Source organism: Condylura cristata, unplaced genomic scaffold (genome assembly GCF_000260355.1).
Source record: "Condylura cristata isolate star-nosed mole 26May11 unplaced genomic scaffold, ConCri1.0 scaffold00023, whole genome shotgun sequence".
In the NCBI taxonomy this organism is placed as follows: domain Eukaryota; kingdom Metazoa; phylum Chordata; class Mammalia; order Eulipotyphla; family Talpidae; genus Condylura; species Condylura cristata.
Window position 1 is genome coordinate 26,415,324 of NW_004567124.1, and position 18,387 is coordinate 26,433,710.

The following is an 18,387-nucleotide window of genomic DNA, read 5'->3' on the forward strand; positions in this document are numbered from 1 at the left end:
GAGTAGTTAAAGAGCAGGAGCTGAGGGAAGAGTCTCCCCTCAACCCACATAATCAGGCTTTGCGACTTTGCTTCCCCCTAGTGGTGACACAGAGTAACAGCGCCATGGTCTCACCAGGTCATTCTCCTGCCTCCTGCTGTTGGCATGAAAGGGGGCTCATTACCACCCAGAGTCTTTCAGAATTGAGTGTTTTGGGTGAAAAGAAAAGATACCACACCTATACCTAAGCTACGCACAGCTATGCACTGGAGAGCACAGGTTACTCAGTCATGTATCAACTCAGCAGGTGCTGAGGAAGGGTCTGTAGTTTGCAGGGACACTGTATCATGTCCTGGGGATCCAGAGACACTTTCCACACTATTTCTGTCCTCAGAGGGCCCCTTTCCAATGAAGGAGCATATAGGCAAACCACAGACTTAAGAGAAAATAGGGGGATGCTCTGAGGTGTGACATAGTATATGAGTGACACTTGGGAAGCTCATGGCCAGCAGCTCTGGGTCCCTGTCTGAGTGCTCATTGTCCTGGGCATGTAGTCAGGTGTCCTGTGAAACTTTTGCCACTTGTCTAGGGAAGTCTGTCTCTGCAGGCCCTTCTGGAAAAGCTTGTCATTTTCCCTGTAGGATGACTGGATTTCCACTTGAGCCTGCAGCATCCCTACTGGGCACTGGAACATTAGGGGACAGCAGACCTTGTTTCACCCCTGCAGCCTCCCCTATTTGAAGTATCCCTCCCTAGACATAGTCTGCTGGTTGGCATCTACAGATGACAGAGACTTGGGTCTCAGATGCATCCCTCCCCCATAACCCCCGGTCAGTGTTCCACAGGCCTCCCAACTCCTGGAACATGCTGTGGGAAGGTGATAGGAAGCTTAAAGTCACCCTAGCAGGGCCCTTCCCCTGGCCTGTGGAGGCTAGGCTGGAAGTCAACAGTTTGTGGTACAGAATGTGGAGAGAGTGGGAGAGGGAGCACGGGTATGTGTGTGTATGTGTGAGAGAGACCCAGAGAGACGAGCCTGGGTGCGTCACCATCTCTGTTGCTGGGAAAGTTGACGAGTCTGACTCAGTGGGAACATCCGGCAGGAAAGGAAGAGAATGCAGTCACATTTCTAAGCAGATGGGGACTTTGGGGTAGCGGAGATGGGGTGTAGGGTCAGGGGTGCCATGTGGTGGCCTTGTGAGGAAAGAGGTTAAGCTGTAGTGGGGAGAGAAGGGCTGACAGGAAGGGGTGGTTCAAGGGCAGCAGAGATTGGACATGTGGCTGCCTCCGTCTGGTTTGGATAGGAGAGATGGGCAATAGGGCTTTCTGCTTTGGAGACAGAAGGAGACATGTTGTGGCATGGGATTGGGGAAATTGAGGGCTGGTCACTCAGGGGTGTGGGGAATGCAAGGAGTTCCAACTCTCCCCTCAAGGCCTAAAGGTGAGGGCCCAGTACTACTGAAGCAGACCCCAGATGCTCTTGATACAGAGACCACCTTCCCTCCCTGTACTCCAAAGTCCCAGATCACAGAGACTTCAAAGTTCAGAGCAGGGGCAAGCTGCTCTCCTGGGCATAATGACCTGCCTCAGCTGTACCGGAAAGACTTAGGGAGAGGCTTTCCTGAGAAAGGCAACTTCCTTTCTTGGGATAGGAGAGGCCCACAGAATTATCCCCCAAGAGCAAAGCTAGAAGGACCCAGAATTAGGAGGGAGGCTGTTGGACAGCTATAAACTATAGTTTCATGGGCCCTGAAGGAAGGCTGCCCCCCCCCCCCATTTCCCATGAGGGGCTAGAGACTGAACAGCTGAATCTCCCAGCAATGGCTGTTTAAAATACAGAGAAGACAATGTTCAACTTAAAGGAATGAATGACTAATCGAGTTATTTTAAGTATGCGGTAGTATTTGGTGGCCTAAGGGAGGTGAGCTTCTCGATCCCTTTAAATTACTTAAAGAGTGCTGATGAACAGAATGAGGGGAAGCAGGTTCCTTTGAGGCAGGGATGTTCGGACCAGGGGGCCTGATGGGTTAGGTGGTACGCTTCAGGCATTTCTTACCATGGGCAGGACAGGGCCTATTTTGTATGCAGGCAGGTCCAGGCCAGGGTCCAGTTGGGGACAGGGCCCGGGGCAGCCAGGCTCCCTGTGTGGGCTCAACCCACTTGGGAGTAGTCCCTGCCAGTCTGTCTGGGGACCCCGGGGCAGGGCAGGGAGAGGTGCTAGGCAGGGCCAGCTGGCTGCCAGCGCCTTGGTCCTCGCCCTCTGCCTCTGTGAGTGGATGGGTGGGGGCGGTGGCTGTGGCGTTCCTGGCTGGGAGCCCAGAGGAGTCTTTTGTAATCACAACATGATCTCGTGTGCTGAGCAGCAAAGCCGAAGCCGGCGGGGAGAGGCCAGCAGAGGCCCAGCTCTGGTAGCTCCAGCTTCCCTCCTGTTCTGGCTCCCTTGGGGCTGCTCTGGAATTCTCTCTCGGTGCCCGCTGTTGCCATGCACTCAGCTGTGAGTGGCACCTTGCCTTTGGCGGGGGGCTTCTTGGAGTTGGGAGGGGGCTGGGACACCAGGCAGTCATAATCTGGGGGCAGCTGTGAACAGCCGAGCCTGGAGGAAGAGGGTTGTGCCTTGGCAGGCTGGGGGGCTGCGTATGGTTACTGGTCACAATGGAGACCCTGCAGCCAGACAGGGAGGGGCCTGGGGATCTTGGTGCGGGTGCAGCTTCCTCAGGGTGGCTTCCCGGCTGGGCCTGTTCACAGAGCTGACTCTCTCCTGCCCCAGCTGCCAGGAGCTTCTGCTGGAGAGGCTGGGCCCTTGAAAGCCATTCTTTCCTTCTGGCTGAGCACTGACCTAGGGAATGGGGTTCCGGGCCTGAGAGTCAGGAATGGAGCAGGGGCCTTTCTTTTCTGTGGTTCTGGGCCTGGGAGTCAAACAGCTCCCCCCTCGACCTCCCGAATCCCCTGGCAACTTCCCAGTCACGGCAGGTTCCGCTGCCAGAGCCATTTATAACTCCCATTCCAGGCTCTGCTCAGCAGTGGGCCTCCCTGGAGAGTCGGGGGAGGGGCAGCCCATTACTGGGAGCAGCAGGCCTGGGTCTGAAGTCCTGACCTGAGCCCCTGGGGGGTGGTTGGCTGACAGGACTAGTAGGGTGGGGGTTTGGGGCCTTTCACACGCCATTTCCCAGTGTAACCCTAGCTCGGGGGCTGGAATCTTGTTTACTGGTGGCAAGAACATGTGAATGTGGGAGTAAGTGAATTGGTGAGCAGTCAGGAGCTTGTGCACCTTGTGCTCTGCAGGGGCCTCAGGGGGCTGCGTCCCCACTGAGCAGGCAGGAAGAGAAGGATGCAGAACTGGACCGGAGGATAATTGCCCTTCGCAAGAAGAACCAGGCTTTGCTACGCAGGTACCAGGTGAGAGGGCTGTGACGGGTGGGGAGGACCTGTGGAGTTGGCACTCCCTCTCAGACCTGCACAGCCTGCGTGGGGCCTCTCCCTTCAGGCTCTGGGTTGGGACCAGGGTTAGGGAGGGTGTGGCCATCTCAGAGGCTCTGTGGGGAAGATCTTGGTGACTACATGGTGTCTCTACCCCTGGGGTCCTACTGGTGTTTCTCTGTGTAGGCCTGTTGGCATCTGTGTGTCTGTGTGTCTGGGGGGCCGTGACCTGTGCTGACCCCAGGCCCTCCCACAGGAGATCCAAGAAGACCGTCGGCAGGCGGAGCAGGGGGGCATGGCTGTAACCACACCAGAACTCCTTCGACCTGACGGCCTCACTGTCACTATCAGCCAGGTTCCTGGTGTAAGCCCTGGGAGAGCCCTGGGAGTTAGGGCAGGTTGGCAACAAGGCGGAGGCCCAACTTGTGTCAAGGGAAGACAACTGCCCCTGCTTCTCCCGCTTGCAATTCTGGGGCACACCCACCAGCTTCCCCTAACACAGCCCAAGCCACTCCTTCCTTTTCTCCCCAAAGGGCAAGAGCTGAAAGGCCTCCTCATACCCTTTTTTTCCAGTCCCACATCGTATGTCTTTGCCCCCAAGCAAGGCTACTCCTAAATCTAAACCCCAGGGGGACTGAGAAGTGGGGGCCAAATGTCACAAATATAGCTGAGGGACAAAGCTTCACTGTCTGAGTACTTTGGATTTTCCCCATTCAGAGATGATGGGTCTTGGCATAATCTTGGCCCTGGGTGGCCCCAGGCCCTGGATAGCCTAAGCCACTAACATGCAAATGCCCCACATAATCAGCTCCTCTGTGGGCATATGAGGGGGGAGGGCCAGGGCTGAACCTGGCCTGGGGAGCAAGCAAAGGACCCTCCTCCAGATCCTGCCCAGTGCTGCTTGTACAGCCTAAGGACATAGTACCTCATTCTTCAGGAAAAGCGAGTGGTCAGCCAGAACTGGACAAGGAGCACCACAGGACCGGGAGCAGGCATTGAGATGCTGGAGGATGAGGAGGCAGATGATCACGCTGGTGCTTTCCGCATGGGGGAGCGGGTAGAGCTGGCTGTGACCATGGAAAACAAAGCCAAGGTGAGCAGGATGGTGGGGGGAGCCCACACAGGTGGGTGGCCTCTATTTCATGGCTCTGCCACGCTGCCCATCCTCACCTCCCTCAGGCCAAGCGGATCGTAAGTGAGAAACCCACCAGGGCAAGGAACCAGGGCGCAGAAGTGTCACCAGGAGGGGGCATGGGTCAGAGCCCCTCCATCAGCTTGGATTCTGTGCGGAAGGTACTTCAAGAGGGGTTGGGGACAGAAATGTGGTGGTCCTCCTTTGCAGGAGACAGAGAAGCTGAGTCTCATCTGTCCCCCATCTGTAGAGGCATGGCCCAGGCAGCCCCAGAAAGAGCTTCCACCTCTTTTCCTTTCTCTGACCCGTCTCCATGTTGGGTGGTCCTTGCAGTGAGAGACAGGGTAAGCCAGGGTGGGGTCCAGCCCTAAGCCCTATTTGCCCCTAAGGCTGCAAAGGGTAAGGGTTTTGGGGAAACCAGGGCAGGAGGGTGTAAGGGACTGGCCTTGTGCCAGGTGTGACCTCTAGGTGGCAGCAGCCCCTAGTCTTGCTTGCTGCTGCCGGGTGCCTCTGCACCCTGAACCTGCCACATTTTCCTCCTCCGACCTTGTGGATAGGTGCTATTATCACCTTCATCTTACAGCCCAGGAAACAATACACAGAGAGTATAAGTAACTTGTCCAAAGACACATGTGGAAACTGTGCCTATGGCACAGTTAGAGGTGGAGCATATCTGATTTTTAGAAAGGGACATTGAAACCTTGAGAGAGGAAGGGGCCAGTAGACTCCAGATTCCAAACCTGGGCTCTTTCTGCGTCTCCCTCATGGTGCTGAGTGTCTTCTTCTTGCAGGGTTCTCAGGAACCCCGGAATCCAGGCTGGGTCCCAGGTTCAGTTTCCCATCTGGAGGTGGACTGGGATTATGCTCAGTGGAAACAGGAGCGGGAACAGATCGACCTGGCCCGCCTGGCCCGACACAGAGATGCACATGGTGACTGGCGTCGCCCGTGGGACCTGGACAAGGCTAAGCCCATGTGGGTGGCAGGACCCGGCACTTCGCTGTGCTGGCATGTGTGCAAGGCTTGAGACAGGGTTGACTGAGGGGACTTCTTGGATGGCTGGTGGGACCTGGGCTGGGCCTTCAGGTCAGGGCCTAGGCTCAGGGCACCATGTGGGCATGGGGTCCTAAGTTTTGGGGGGAGCCCCAGTTCTGGGGAAGGTGATGTTGGTGTGGGTCCTGCTGCAGCCTCTGTCCTTTTTGCTATCAGCATCTGAACCCCTGTCTGTCTACACAGGCTACAGGACTCCAGAAAACATCGGCAAGAAGGCCCAGCCAGGGTGGACAGCACCAGGGGTGAGCTTGCACCCATCTGGCCCCCCTTCCTTTCCTTGTTTTTTTCCTCTCCTGTCCCCCATCTTCTTTTTTCTGTATCTATTGGTTTACCACTTGTTTTCTGAGCTGGAAACAAGCTGAGAAGTACATCATCCTTCGTCTAACTTACCACCAAAAAAAGGGCACTATAGTGCCCTCCTTGGTGGGGCAATGGGCTAGGCTGCAGCACTGCAAGCTAGCCCGTAGCTGCTTCAGTGTGAGTTTGATCCCAGTCCCTGAAGGTGACCCACATGGTGCGGCAGACCTCTCCTGACCCAACTGCTGCTTCCCTCAGCACTGCAGTTCATTGATCTGCCAGTTCTGTTCCCTACTCTGTCTCTGGTGAATCCTCTCACTGCCCAGCACCTTTGGCTTGTACCCCAGTTCGGTATGCATACATAAATAAATAAATACATCTTTTTAAAAAAAAGAAAAGAAAAAAGACGGTACCATGACCTATTTCTCTCCAAATCCACAGCTCTGACCTAGGGTTCTGACCCCAGAAGTTCTAGGAGGAGGTGGTTGTGGAAGTTTGCGCTGGGGTCATTTTGAAGTATTGCTCCTTCATGGAAGAAAACTCTAGTTTCCTTGGCCCTGACCTGAAAATTGCCAAGCCTCTCATTATACACACACAGAAGCTGGGCCAGAGAGGTTCTAGTGGCCAAGCAGGAGTGGTGAGGGGAGCACAAGGCCTAGGCCTCCTTGCCCTCTGTCCTAGGCTCCTTTGGGAGCCAGAAAATCCACAACTGATCCAAAAGAAGAATGGGTACTGGAAGAACTGGTGTTCCTGCTATGGAGCCTTAGTTACCACGCCCTCTCCTTTACCTCACTTAGGTCCTAGGAACCAACGGAAGCTTCAGCCCCCACCATTGTCCCCTGATGGCAAAGGTGAGTTGGGAGAGAGGCAGGGTCCTATAACTTGGTGAAGGAGCCAGGCTGCTATGGCCTCTTGCCTTCATTTGTGGACCATCTCTTGTAGGTGGTACGACTCGGGGCAGGCAACCCAGCAGATCCCCCATGACACTGGCCACCCACAGCAAAGCCCGGGGGATGGAGAGGCTGACTGGCAGGGCCCGCAGGTAACAGGTGGCAGGGGGCAAAATCAAGGGAGGCATCGGAGCTTCCTGGTTTACTGGCTCTGCCTTGCCCCTGGGAGGTGAGGACAGCACTGGTCCAGCCCCCAGGGCCTCTGCCACCTTGGCAGTGGGTTAATGAGATGAGGGAGAGGCCATCAGCAAAGGCAGCAGCAGCAAGAGCCTGGTACCCAGGGAGGCCGGTGGTAATTACAGTAGTTACCTTCCCCCGGGAAGTCAGATGTGCCTTTCCCAGGCAGCACAGGCAGGAACACGCCTGGAGTCCCCACAGAACTCAATGTGCTGCAGGCTTGGCCATAAACAGCAGCTGGGGACTTGAGATAGGGCTATGGGGGGGTGGGGTGGGATTCTGAGGAAATGGTTCGATTTGGGGAGGTCAGGTTGGAAGTGAAGCAGCCTGAAGCCTCCTGGTTCTGATGCTCCACAGAGGCCCACGAGCTCTAGCTTCTCCCTGGGGAACGTGGGCCACTGGCAATGACGTGGGTGACATGAAGTGGGGCTAGTAGGAAGAGGACCCACATGTGCTGTTTCCACAGGTGGGAGACAAAGGAGGACAAGGAGGAGCTGGCGAGTCAGGAGGTAGGTACTTGGGCATAGGGTGGGGCAGGCAAGAGACATAAGCCTTGAATTTGCCAGCCAGCAAAACCGCCCTCTTGTTTCAGGGATGCCAAAGCACCAGAAAGACTCGAAGTGAAAAGGAACAAGCACAGAAGCAGAGCAGGACAGAGCCGGGCAGACCCGCAAGTGTCCCAGAAACCAGCCCAGCTTCGGAATCCCCAGAGGGGCCAAGTGGGGAGTCAGGAACTCCCACAGTCAGTTTGGTTTCCTGCTCACCACAAAACACTGACTTGGTTCCTCTTGACCTCTCTTTAGGAGGGGTCAATAGCCCCGGGCCCAGGGAGCATGTGTGTGTACTCAGTCCAACAAATGGGGACCAGGAGAGCCCTGGGTCTTGGCCGGTGGGTTCCAAGCAGCCCTTGGGGTGGAAGAGCCCCCAGGCTGAGCCAGAAGTCCAAACTTGCTCTGAGTTACAAAGAGAAGCAGAGTCCCCAGAGCCCAGAGAAGACAGCAAGGCTGGCATCCAACAAGGCCTGGCGCCTCGGAGCAGGCCCCCCAGAGGAACTGGCCAGAGGGCAAGGGGCACAGGATGTGTAAAGAGCAGGACAGGGGGGCCTGGGCCTTCAGGAAGATGCTGAGCAGGTTTCTGGGAACAGGAGGCACAGGCTGGGGAGAGGAGGAGGGAAGAATATGGTCTGGGCGAGGAGTGTCTGGTTGCCTGTGGTTGCAGCAGTCTGGCTGAGCAGTTTGGCACTGGTAGAGTGACACTGGAGAGAAGGGGGTGCGCCTCCCTGAACCTCACATGCACATCTCTTTGCCCCTGGGGTCCTGTGGTACCCCAGGTCTTTGAGGTGGGTGAATTCTGTCTGTCCTCCTGCCACAAACTGACCAGTTCACAAGCTGCCCTTCCACAGTGAGAGAAGTCCTGCCTCTGCCTCCTAGGGTGTAGAGAGCCGTGGCACCTGGCACAAGCAGCCCACGGCTGGACCTTCTCCCTCTGCTTTGCACCCTTGTGACTCACAGTGCCAGACTCAGAGGATGGCAAAATGAGGGGAATCTCAGCAACGGGCTGGCAACCTCCTGCCTTTCTGAAAGAGGAGGTTGAGGCCCAGAGAAAAGGGGTTGGGGGCACGCAGTGTGCAGGGGCTGAGCTGGAGAGTAAAGAGAGAGCTCAGGCTCTCTCAGTGAAAGGGAGGGCCCCTGGAAAGACTTTCTCTCTGAAATGGGCTGGGAGAGCCCATGATCAGAAGTCACCCTCCCCCACACCCAGACAGCAAGCACACCATGAAGGGGGCAAGTAGGCCTGCAGTCCAGGGTGATTCTTGCCAGCTTCTACTTCCTCTTCCTCCCCCCTCCTTGCACCAGAATCATGCAAAAGCAAGGTCTCGGATAGGGACTCGGAAGGGAAAATAGCGGCTCCAGCTCAGTATGACATCAGGACTTGTCTTCCCTACTTAGTCTCTGTTCCTGCCCCTCCCCCGAGGCCCACGTCTGGTGAATTATCTAGACTCCGCACGCACAAGCTGTGGCTTCCTTTCTATTCAACAAACATTTCCTGAACACCCATGTAGCCATGTAGCCGGTGGGCGATGGAGACTGCCAGCAAGAGGGAGGGAAGAACCCCAGCCACCCAGCAGATCCAGGCTGCACAGTGGCATCAATCTCCTCTGTAAGTGCCCAGCAAGGGCTGGGGGTGGTGTGGCAGCCAGAGGGCACCATCTCACCCCAGCTGGCAAAGGTGTCATGCATGCCCTTTGCCCCCAACCTTTTGCCTGGCCCCCCCCCCACCTCCCGCCCAGATGATATCCTCTGCCTCCCTCCTCTCTGGCTCTGCCAAGGTTGTTCCTTTCTACTGAGAGGCCTGGGCCTCACCAGTTACTATTCTGGATTCTCTAGGATTTGTACAGAGTATGCAGAGTATTTCTTCATGTTGGGGGCCTGAACTGTGGGGTCATAGTCCAGGCTTTCTGATTGGCTCTTGTCCCACCCTCCAGCCCCTTTGTTCAGGAAGCATAAGAGGGGGCATCTTTTCAGCAGAGGAGACAGTTGAAGAGAGCAGTGCCTCTCAAAATTAAGGTGCAGAGAGAATAATCAGGTTCTGATTTCGTAGGTCTGGGGTGAGCTCGAGAATTTGTATTTCTAAGAAGCTCCAGGTGATGCCTACGCTGTGTGTTTGGCCTAGACTATCTATGGTGAGAACTAAGGCAAAGGCAGAGTCTAGATGCAAAGGGCTGGTTTCTGGCTCTGGAGGGAGTTGGGGGACACTGTTCCAACCAGGTGGGAGCTTCCTGGCTTCAGAGTTGGGTAGGAAGCTGAGGCTCCTGGGAAGATGCTTTCTTACCCCTGTGCATGGATGGTGCCAACTACTCTAGTGGGGAGTGAGGAAGCTGCCTGGGAGTGGGATGGGGTGGAAGGTGAGGGTGTGTGCTTGTGTGTGTGTGTGTGTGTGTGTGTGTGTGTGTGTGTAAGAAGTTGATATGCAGTTGGTCAGAGGAATGTTGAAAAGGCTTAGGAACATTCCTATATCTGGAGAGTAAGTCCCTTCTGAGATATGAACAGGCCCGGATGAAAGACTCCAAGTTCATCTCTCTCCTGCTGCACATCTCTCTATGGCATGGGATAGCGTGCGAACTCTTAGCTCCCAGAGAGCAGGGCTGACATAGAGTAGGTTCAGTTAGCGCCCATGAATTCAGATGTCTATCCAAGTGATCGTGATCAAGCATTCTAAGATTCATAAACTGCTCCCAGACTCCCAGTGCTGCCAACGGAACAGCTGCATCTCCATTAAGGGGTATATGCCAAGGCATATTTGACTGTGGGGTGGGGAGATAGGACCCACAATAGGACCTGAGCAGGAGAAAAGCTGGGCTGAAGGGCGATGGAGAAACAAGACTTCCACCCCAGGTTAGGAGAATGGATATCCTCAGAGCCATTGGGGTTAGGGACAATGGACATTGGCACAGGACATGTTAATTGTAGGGAGTATCGTGTATGGTGAGTTATCTCTGAGCTCTTCTCAGAGGACGGGTATAAGGGAATAAGAGATCATCCCCTTATGCTCTAAGAAGCGCTGTGGAGCAGAAAGCAAGCAGTTAGTTCTCCCTCCACAAACCTTGGCTCGTGGGGCTGGTTGTCTCTTCCTGGCTCCTGTTTTTAAAGGCCTGACTAGGAGCCTTCCTCTTGGATGCCCTTCTCTTCTCCAGCCAACAGGTAAGACCACTCCTCAAAGGTGGGAAGTTGGTCGTGAGACATGGCTACAGGAACCCAGGCACAGAGCTGTAGGAACTGAGAAGGAAGGGCACAAAGGGGAGTAAGGAGTCAGCAGAGAGATGACAGAAGAGATCTCCAACCTAGGCCCAAGACACCCTGGCAGGGGGAAGCTGCAGACCATCTCGCAAGAAAAGTTGTTTTTTGATGACAGGCAGCTGGTAGCAGGGAGCTGACACGGGTCTGGCAACCAACAGACTGAATCTGAATCCTAGGTCTGCCAACAGCTGGCTGGGCGATCTCTAAAACTTGAACCTCTAAAAGCTTCTATTTCTACTCTGCAAAATGCTGCTAGTGCCACCTACCGAAAGGGTGATTGAGAAAATTAAAGAATATGCAAAATATGCCCAGCACACAGTAGGCACTTTATAACCATAGCCTGGCAAATGCATACACTAAGTAAATGTCGGCTGAATAAACGAAGTCGCTCTTTGGTGTGATTCCTGTCCATGTTGCCTTTTATTTGGTTCTTGAGCTTCTCTTCTAGCCTCATCTTCACTGGGGTCAGAACACTCTTTGGGGAAACAAGGATGGTTTGTAAAATTTATCCAGTCTTCCAAGACAGCAAGCTGCTTTTAATCCCTAGGGCTAGTCTTATGTTAAAAGCCTCACTCAGTGACCCAGCTCTGCAGGGAGCTTCCTTTCCCTCACCCACTAGCTAGATCGCTTGGCTACCCTAGGCATCCCCGGGACCCTGTATGCTGACTCCAGCAGCCAGTACATCAGTAGCGATCTCACACACTCACACCAGATTTCTTTAATATTTTACCCAGAAAATAAACTTCTCTGTAGAATTCATTCCACACCTCTAGGAGTTAAATTTTGTCATCCAAAGGAGCAGCATGACCGGATTTTGTTAGGGTCAAGGGGTGGGTAATTGTGGATCCCAGAAAATGGGAATCTTAGTTATTTAAGTTACCTAAGTTTGGCCACCTGTCCATTTCAGTCCCCACCCTGGTCTCAGGGAAGGAGTAACAGGAAAAGATGGTATTTGCCCCTTAAAGGAACAAAGGACATGGCGAGAATCCTCCTATCTTCTTATTTGGGGGACTAGTTGGGAGGGGGGAATCAAGGGAATAAGAGGCACTAAAGTCACCACTTCATGGCTACTCCAGCCATTTATCAGTGTCCACAGGCCTCAGCAGCTCTTTCTGACTGAGGTTATCAGCCCTTCTGAGGAAGGGGTGACACAGGGTGACCAGGGTCTTCCTGCTGGTGAGAACACAGGCTGGGAAAGGCTGCAGAAGAGCCCGCATAAAGCATGGGCTGCTTTCTCTCAACAAGGCAGCCGGCCCACGTCACTGCCTCTCATTAAGCATCCACTTGACGCCGGGAAAGTGAAATAGCACAGACCTGGCACCAGAAAGAACAAATGTGGCACCCACTGCTCCTTTTAAGGACTGGCTCAAGGAGCAGCGGGCCCCAGGGCAGGAGGTGAAGCAAACACTTCAGAACCTTGGTTGGGGGTGGGAATCTTTCAGCCCTGACTCCTTCTTGACAAGCGCTCAAGAGCCTACTCTCCTGCAAATAACCAACAATGTAAGCTTTTCTCTTTTTCTTAGGCACTCTGGGGACACAACATTTCTTCTTCCCCCAGCAGGGTAGCTGGCTTCAAGCAAAAATGAGGGTTAAAAGTCACCTTGATAAATAACCATCTGTCAAAACAGAAATGCTCTAGCCCTAAGTTACAGAATAAGAGCAGCAAGCCCGGCCAGTGGTTCTCATCCTTCAGGTACATGAGAATTGCCTGGCAGCCTAGTCCAAAACAGTGCTGGGCTCCATCCCCCGATTTCTCTGTCTGTGACCTGGAGCAGAAGACACACTGCATTTCTACCAAATTCCTGGCGATGCAGAGACTGATGGCCAGGTCCCTGGAGTAATGTTTTACACTTACACTTCTTTCCATGTGTCTTTCTTGCCCAAAGGGAGACATCTTCTCTGGAAAATGTATTACCTCATGTATACACTGCACTTTTATTCTCAAGCTCTCCAAGCCCTGTTAATAGCTAGTACCTTCATTTGCTCTCATGAATTCCCACCATTGGTGAGGAAGCAGCAGATGGGTCAAGGGGCATAACCAGTGCTCTTGCTGGGTCGGCTTCCTCCTTCCAGTTCAGGGGGCCTCCCCAAAGCACACTGCCTCTCACCCTGGCCCTCACGGTGCTGTGAGCTGCTGACCTCTCAGACTGGTTGCCAGGACTCAACACTGTCTAGGTCATCAAAAGAAAAGTGAGGGGAAACTGACCTCTAAGACACAATGAATTGAAGGGAGAACCTCAATTCATGATTCTGAACTTCGAGGTAGCAGAGAGAAGTATATTTAACAGGAAAGCCCTGGTTATTGACATAATTGCTTTGGATAAGATGGTTTGGGGACTTTTGAGGTCTACTGTAGGCACTAAGTAAATAGTTCTTGCATTAATGGCAGTGCTTTATGGAAGATATTCTAAGGAAAGTTAGAATATTGTTATTGAACTGATAAGCTATTAAAAAAAACCCTATTACTGAAGTTAATAAAGAGGGCGTTAACAAGTTAATACTCTCGTTAGATTGACTGCAAATTCCTTGAATGGGATGGTAATTTTCTGATTCTTTAGTAGAAGTTTAACAAATGTTTATAGAATTGAATGGGGCACAGGCAAACTGGTTTAGCCCTGGATGCTCCTTTCCAACCAAGTGGCTCATGGGCACTATGCACACCTAGGAGCCATGGATGTTTCTCTACTTAGGGCCTAGCTAGAGTCCTAAGAAGAGTTTAGGTTTGTGCTTAAAAAAAGGCTTTTTTTTAGTTACTGGAGGGGACAAAGCACAAAACAGGTTTTCTGGCAGTAAAAAATCACAGAATGTGTCAGCAAGAAAAACAGATGTGACCAAAACACTGCTAATAGAGCAGGTATTTTTATGGCTCAACATTAAACCAGAGGACTGGGACAGAGGAGACAATGGATAGGTCACATATTCAATGTCATCTTTGTTCAGTATTGCCTTAAGCTGGGGACTTCTGGAAAGAATAGGCAGGGTTAGTCAAGTAGCAAAACTTGGAATGAAACCATGACCTCAGTGGCCATTGCAGCTGTCAGAGTGCAGTATGACTGTGGCACCACAGTGATAACCCCCAACCCAGTGATCGACCAGGTATTCAAGCTCAGCACTGACTATGATGGTGCCTCCTCCGCCAAGGACACCAAAAAAAAGTGCACTGTGTCCCTTTGTTACTGCACAGTAATTCCAGAAACCCTCCATTCTCTGTAGACACGAAGAGGACAGTTATGACCCCTTTTAAATAGCTGAGCCCTAATGCTGGGGTCCTGACTTTTCAGTTCCTTTTAAAGAAACATGTAGAAACAAGGAGATGCTCTCCACCCCACATTTGAAAACAGGATATAAATACTCAACTTAAGAACACACTATCTTAGAATTCCCCAGTGAAAACTGAAAAACAAGGTAGACAGAAAGGCTTCCAAAGCTGTGGTCTCATTTCGTACCATATAGAAATCGAGAGCTAGCAGGAAGAATATTTCCTATGCTTAAAACTTGAAACACTTATCTGCACCTCAGCAGCAATGGGAGGAAAGAAATGATACCCACACAAACTCGGTCTAAGTGGCTTAGCAAACTCCCCAACATCTCACGCTCCAAAACTTCACTTTCAAGAGGATAATCTCTTCCTCCAAACCAGACTATTGGAATAAATGCACGCCCTGCACACAGTAACTTCCAATATAAGCAAACACCTAGAAATGATCCTGGGAGCCAGGTACAAAGCGGTTGGAGAGACATAATCCCCTTTTGCACAGACTTCTTCTGGCTCAAAACCTGACAGTTTTGCTGCTTATCTCTAACCGTTGAAATTAAGGCTATTCTGAATGCTCTTCCCTGCCAAGAGGGAGGGCCCCGTTCTGCTGGAACAGTGCTCTGCTCACCGGCCAGCAGGCTCTGCTGCATACACGCTGCATGTGCCCAACGTGTGAAGCCATGTGCAGCTGTAAAACCACATGTCCCCATCTACAGAAAGGAGAGGCTGACTGGAACCTCGGAAACTTTCACTCTCCTTATGCTCCTCCTTACCGAAAGCCATTGTGTAGGCTGAAGAGGGAAAGGGCGGACTTTTCCCCTGCTTCCCTGCAGACTACAAAGTGATGGAAAAGCACAGCAGCCACACACACACCCACCCCCAGCCCCCAACAGCTCTGGAGAAGGGTAAGAAAGCCTCAGGGAGCCACACCGACACTGGTTTCTTGCTGGGGTTTGTACTGGGCAGCATTGTGTAATAATGAGCTGAGCTCATTGCTTGCCATGTATTTTACAGTATAACTAATCCCTTATATTTGTGCTTCTCACCCACATGTCTTATTGTTTGCTTAAAAGGGAGAAAAAGCCTTATCTTTGCAGCAACCTACACCTTTTTGAGCCCTCAGGTTCACATCTCCTCCTTTATAGACAAAGCTGGGGCCTACTACAGCATGGATGTATCTTTCTTACTGTATCTTTCGTGAGCTATGTGGGGCCAGTGTTTTAAAGGTGAGAAGAGTGATGTATCAGGTGACTTATACTCGCTTTAGCTGTTGGCCAGCTCAATGTTTGTAATAATTTTTAAGATGCAGCTTTACTGGCCTCTAAGCTTCCTCAATGAGGCATCTGCTTAGACTCCTTTAAAATCAGAACTTTTCAACCTTATTTAGGTAAGGTTGGCAAAAGGTGGCTGAGCTGGTTCTTGAAACCCACGATTCTAAGACGGATTCCTGCCACTCTTTGCAAATCAGTCTAGTCAAACCATCAGGCACAGAGAACATCAGGGCAACAGCTTTTCCTCCTACACCTACAGCTCAACACCCATCCACCACATCTCAGACCATTTCCTCTTCCAAGCTCAATTCCTTCCCCAAGAAGTGTGAAAAGAAAAAGGAAGTTCAACTTACACAGGCTTACGTAGAGTTCTTAGAATGTATTTTTTGTTCACCTGAAAAATAAAACTTTTAAAAAATATACAGGACTTTTTGAGTACAGGTATATCTTAAATGGCTGAATTATAAATAACGTCTCTGGTCATTTTCACAGCTAGAGCTGGAGCTAGTGTCCCAATTCCAGTGAAGGCTTTAGAGAGTCAGGAGGCCAGCAGCTGGCCCTAGGAGTGGTCTCTCTAGACTTTGATCCATCCCAAGTGGATTTACAGTCCAGAATGCAGGGGTCAGGTCGGGAGAGGGGACTGGGCTCCCAGATGTTCTCCTGAAAATTCAAAGGGTTCTTGGAATAAGAGTTCAATTTACAAATTATTAAAATATAGACTAAAAATCCACACAATAAATATAAATTACAGGCTGTTATTGAGTTATAAAGTGGCATTTTATGTTTCTTTCCCCAGGTCCTCACCAAAAAATTAAAAAGGCCTCAAAGGCTTCCGAATGACCACAGTCAAGTCAGCTGCTCAGAAATCGCCAGCCAAGACACCTTGAGGGTGCTACCAGCTGCCCCTAGGCTATGACAGCTCAGCTGCCATTATCTTGCCCACAACAGGACATGGCTTAGGGCAAGCTGTTGTCCTATAAACTCGGATCAGCACTAACTAGAGTGTCGGCTAGAAAACTGGAGAGACAAACTGTTTCAAGACTCAGGTGGATAAGTTTTTGTCTTTTTTTTTTTCAAGTGCCTCATTTCCCAAAAAGGAAACACTACGGGGTTTGATATCTTGTCACTACCCACACTCAATTGCCTAAAAGCCAGTGGCAGAAGGAAATGGAATCCAAATTGAAGATGTATAATTCTTGCTGCCCCAGAGGTATACATGTCTTTTCCCTTGATGTTTCTCATTTCAATAAATGTACAGGCAGCATATAAGTGGGTATGTCAGGAGAGGTAAAGACAAGCCAATTCAACCTTCCCATATGGATCTGTTAACTGGCTAGCAACACAACAGTCCGGAGTTTGAAGTCCACTTTTCAGCCTGAGGATGTATTCAAAGCTCTGGTTCCACAACAGATTTCCTCCTAATCGCAGGGCTACATTATCACTACAGGCTTAGGACAGAGGGAAGTCAAGGGTGATTACAGGAACAAGACAAGATCTTGAGAAGCAGCAGGAGGCAGGGAGGGAGAGAACACTTGTGATCCACTCTACTTACAAAAGCTTGCTCTTCCCAAAAGAATGTTGAGGAGAAGGCCAAGAATTGAAGCACAGAGGCATTGCTCTTTCCCTTCCTTGTCTCTGGCCCAAATCCAGACACTTAGGGCTGCAACAGAAAGCCTTTCAGTGGGGGCAAAGGGTGGGAAGAGGAGGGATCAGCACATTCCCCACCCTCCCTGAAATGCTACTGCTTCTCCTAAGGTTCTCCACCGTCCTTTCCAGAAGTCTCAGATTGATCATATTCTTTTGTGTCATAAACCTATCTCTGAAATACCAGAGGGGATAGGGGAAAGAGTGGGTGATTGATGAGAAAAACAAAACCAAAAACAAAAGTGTTTGTGCCCTTCTGACTAGCTGCACTTTAGGGGAAAGCAAGTAGCCATTGCTTGACCCCATTAGTCAGTAGCTACCCAGGGTGTGGGAAGATACACATAGTTCTAGGTAATTATAGCTTCTGGTGCATATGTCAACAACTATATACAGGGATCTATAAATTAAATGCATCTGTGGCCACTGCAACTAGGTTGACGTACCTGAGCTCCACTACTTTTGATGCCCTCTTCCTTGAGAGAGGCTTCAGCTTATTAAAGAGCCCCTACCACTCCCCTCCTTCCCCTGAGTCTTGGGGGAGAGCCCCCGAGTCACCCCTGAACGTAGGATACACAAGAGCGAGTGAGCAGAAGGGTTCAGTGCTCCCCCCCCACCCCCATTCCCCTAACGGCTCAGGGCCCTGGCCGCAGCACAGTCCAGGGAAGACCAAACCCGGAGCCCCTGGTGAATCGTGGTCCCTTGGCAGAAGGTCGAGCTGCAGGTCACTGGCCCGTGGGGCGAGTTGTCGATCGTCTGGAGGAAAGGGGGGCGTTCACTCCTGCGGGGGGGGTCACTCCCGCGGGCTCCCTGCCCGGTCCTGCTGCAAAGTCCGTCTCCGGCTTGGGGAGGATGGTTCCCGGCAGCCCCTGGCGCGGAGGGGTTCAACGACTCCCGGGCCCTGCCGCCTCTTCCTCAGCCTCCTCCTCGGGCCCCTGCGGCCGCTCTAGCGGCCGGGCCAGGGGGGTATCGACAGAGGGCTCGGGAGGCAAGGGCCGTGCTGCCTGCAGTGGGGGCGCGTCGCGCGGCGCCTCGCGGCGGGACGACCCCGTGGCGTTGGGCTCCGCCGTAGCCGCCCCCGAAGTCCCGGACGGGCCGGTGGCGTTGGAGCCGCCGGGGGGCGGGCCAACCGCTCCCCCCGAGGTCCCGGCGCCCACCGGCTGCCAGATGAGGCTGTAGTAGACGGCGAGCACGATGGCGGCCAGCGACACGGAGAGCACGTAGGCGAACACGGTGGCGAGCCGGACCCACTTCTTGTTGGTCTTGGCCGCCATCTTCGCCTTCTTGTCCCCGGTGTAAGTGGCCGGCTTGCCCCGCTCGGCCGGGGCCGCGTCGCGCTCCTTCATGGGGGGGCCCCGGCCTTTGCCCCGGTGCTCCACGGCCCCGGCTGGAGGGGGCCTGGCGGCCTGCGAGGACTGGGCAAGG

At 52.6% G+C, this 18,387-nt stretch overlaps 2 protein-coding genes across 3 annotated transcripts; one reads left to right on the forward strand and one right to left on the reverse strand.

Annotated features, from left to right (window-relative positions):
• The first annotated feature begins 2,390 nt into the window (after positions 1-2,390).
• Positions 2,391-11,177, forward strand: LOC101628096 (chromosome unknown open reading frame, human C15orf52). Of its 2 annotated transcripts, XM_012728820.1 has the most exons (11): positions 2,391-2,470; positions 3,259-3,372; positions 3,650-3,757; positions 4,331-4,486; positions 4,573-4,686; positions 5,317-5,498; positions 5,760-5,818; positions 6,671-6,724; positions 6,816-6,915; positions 7,467-7,509; positions 7,571-7,711. In XM_012728820.1, the coding sequence occupies exons 1-11, from the start codon at positions 2,459-2,461 to the stop codon at positions 7,622-7,624; spliced, it is 996 nt and encodes a 331-aa protein (XP_012584274.1). In that variant the 5' UTR covers positions 2,391-2,458; the 3' UTR covers positions 7,625-7,711. The 2 variants fall into 2 exon arrangements, with proteins under 2 accessions (XP_012584274.1, XP_012584273.1); XM_012728819.1 differs by lacking the exon at positions 2,391-2,470 and having other exon boundaries at positions 3,340-3,365; positions 7,593-11,177.
• Positions 11,178-15,686: 4,509 nt separating this feature from the next.
• On the reverse strand, positions 15,687-18,381 carry INAFM2 (InaF-motif containing 2). The gene has a single exon (XM_012728501.1). It carries the CDS (start codon positions 18,306-18,308, stop codon positions 17,847-17,849), a length of 462 nt encoding a protein of 153 aa, XP_012583955.1. The 5' UTR covers positions 18,309-18,381; the 3' UTR covers positions 15,687-17,846.
• Positions 18,382-18,387: the final 6 nt, after the last annotated feature.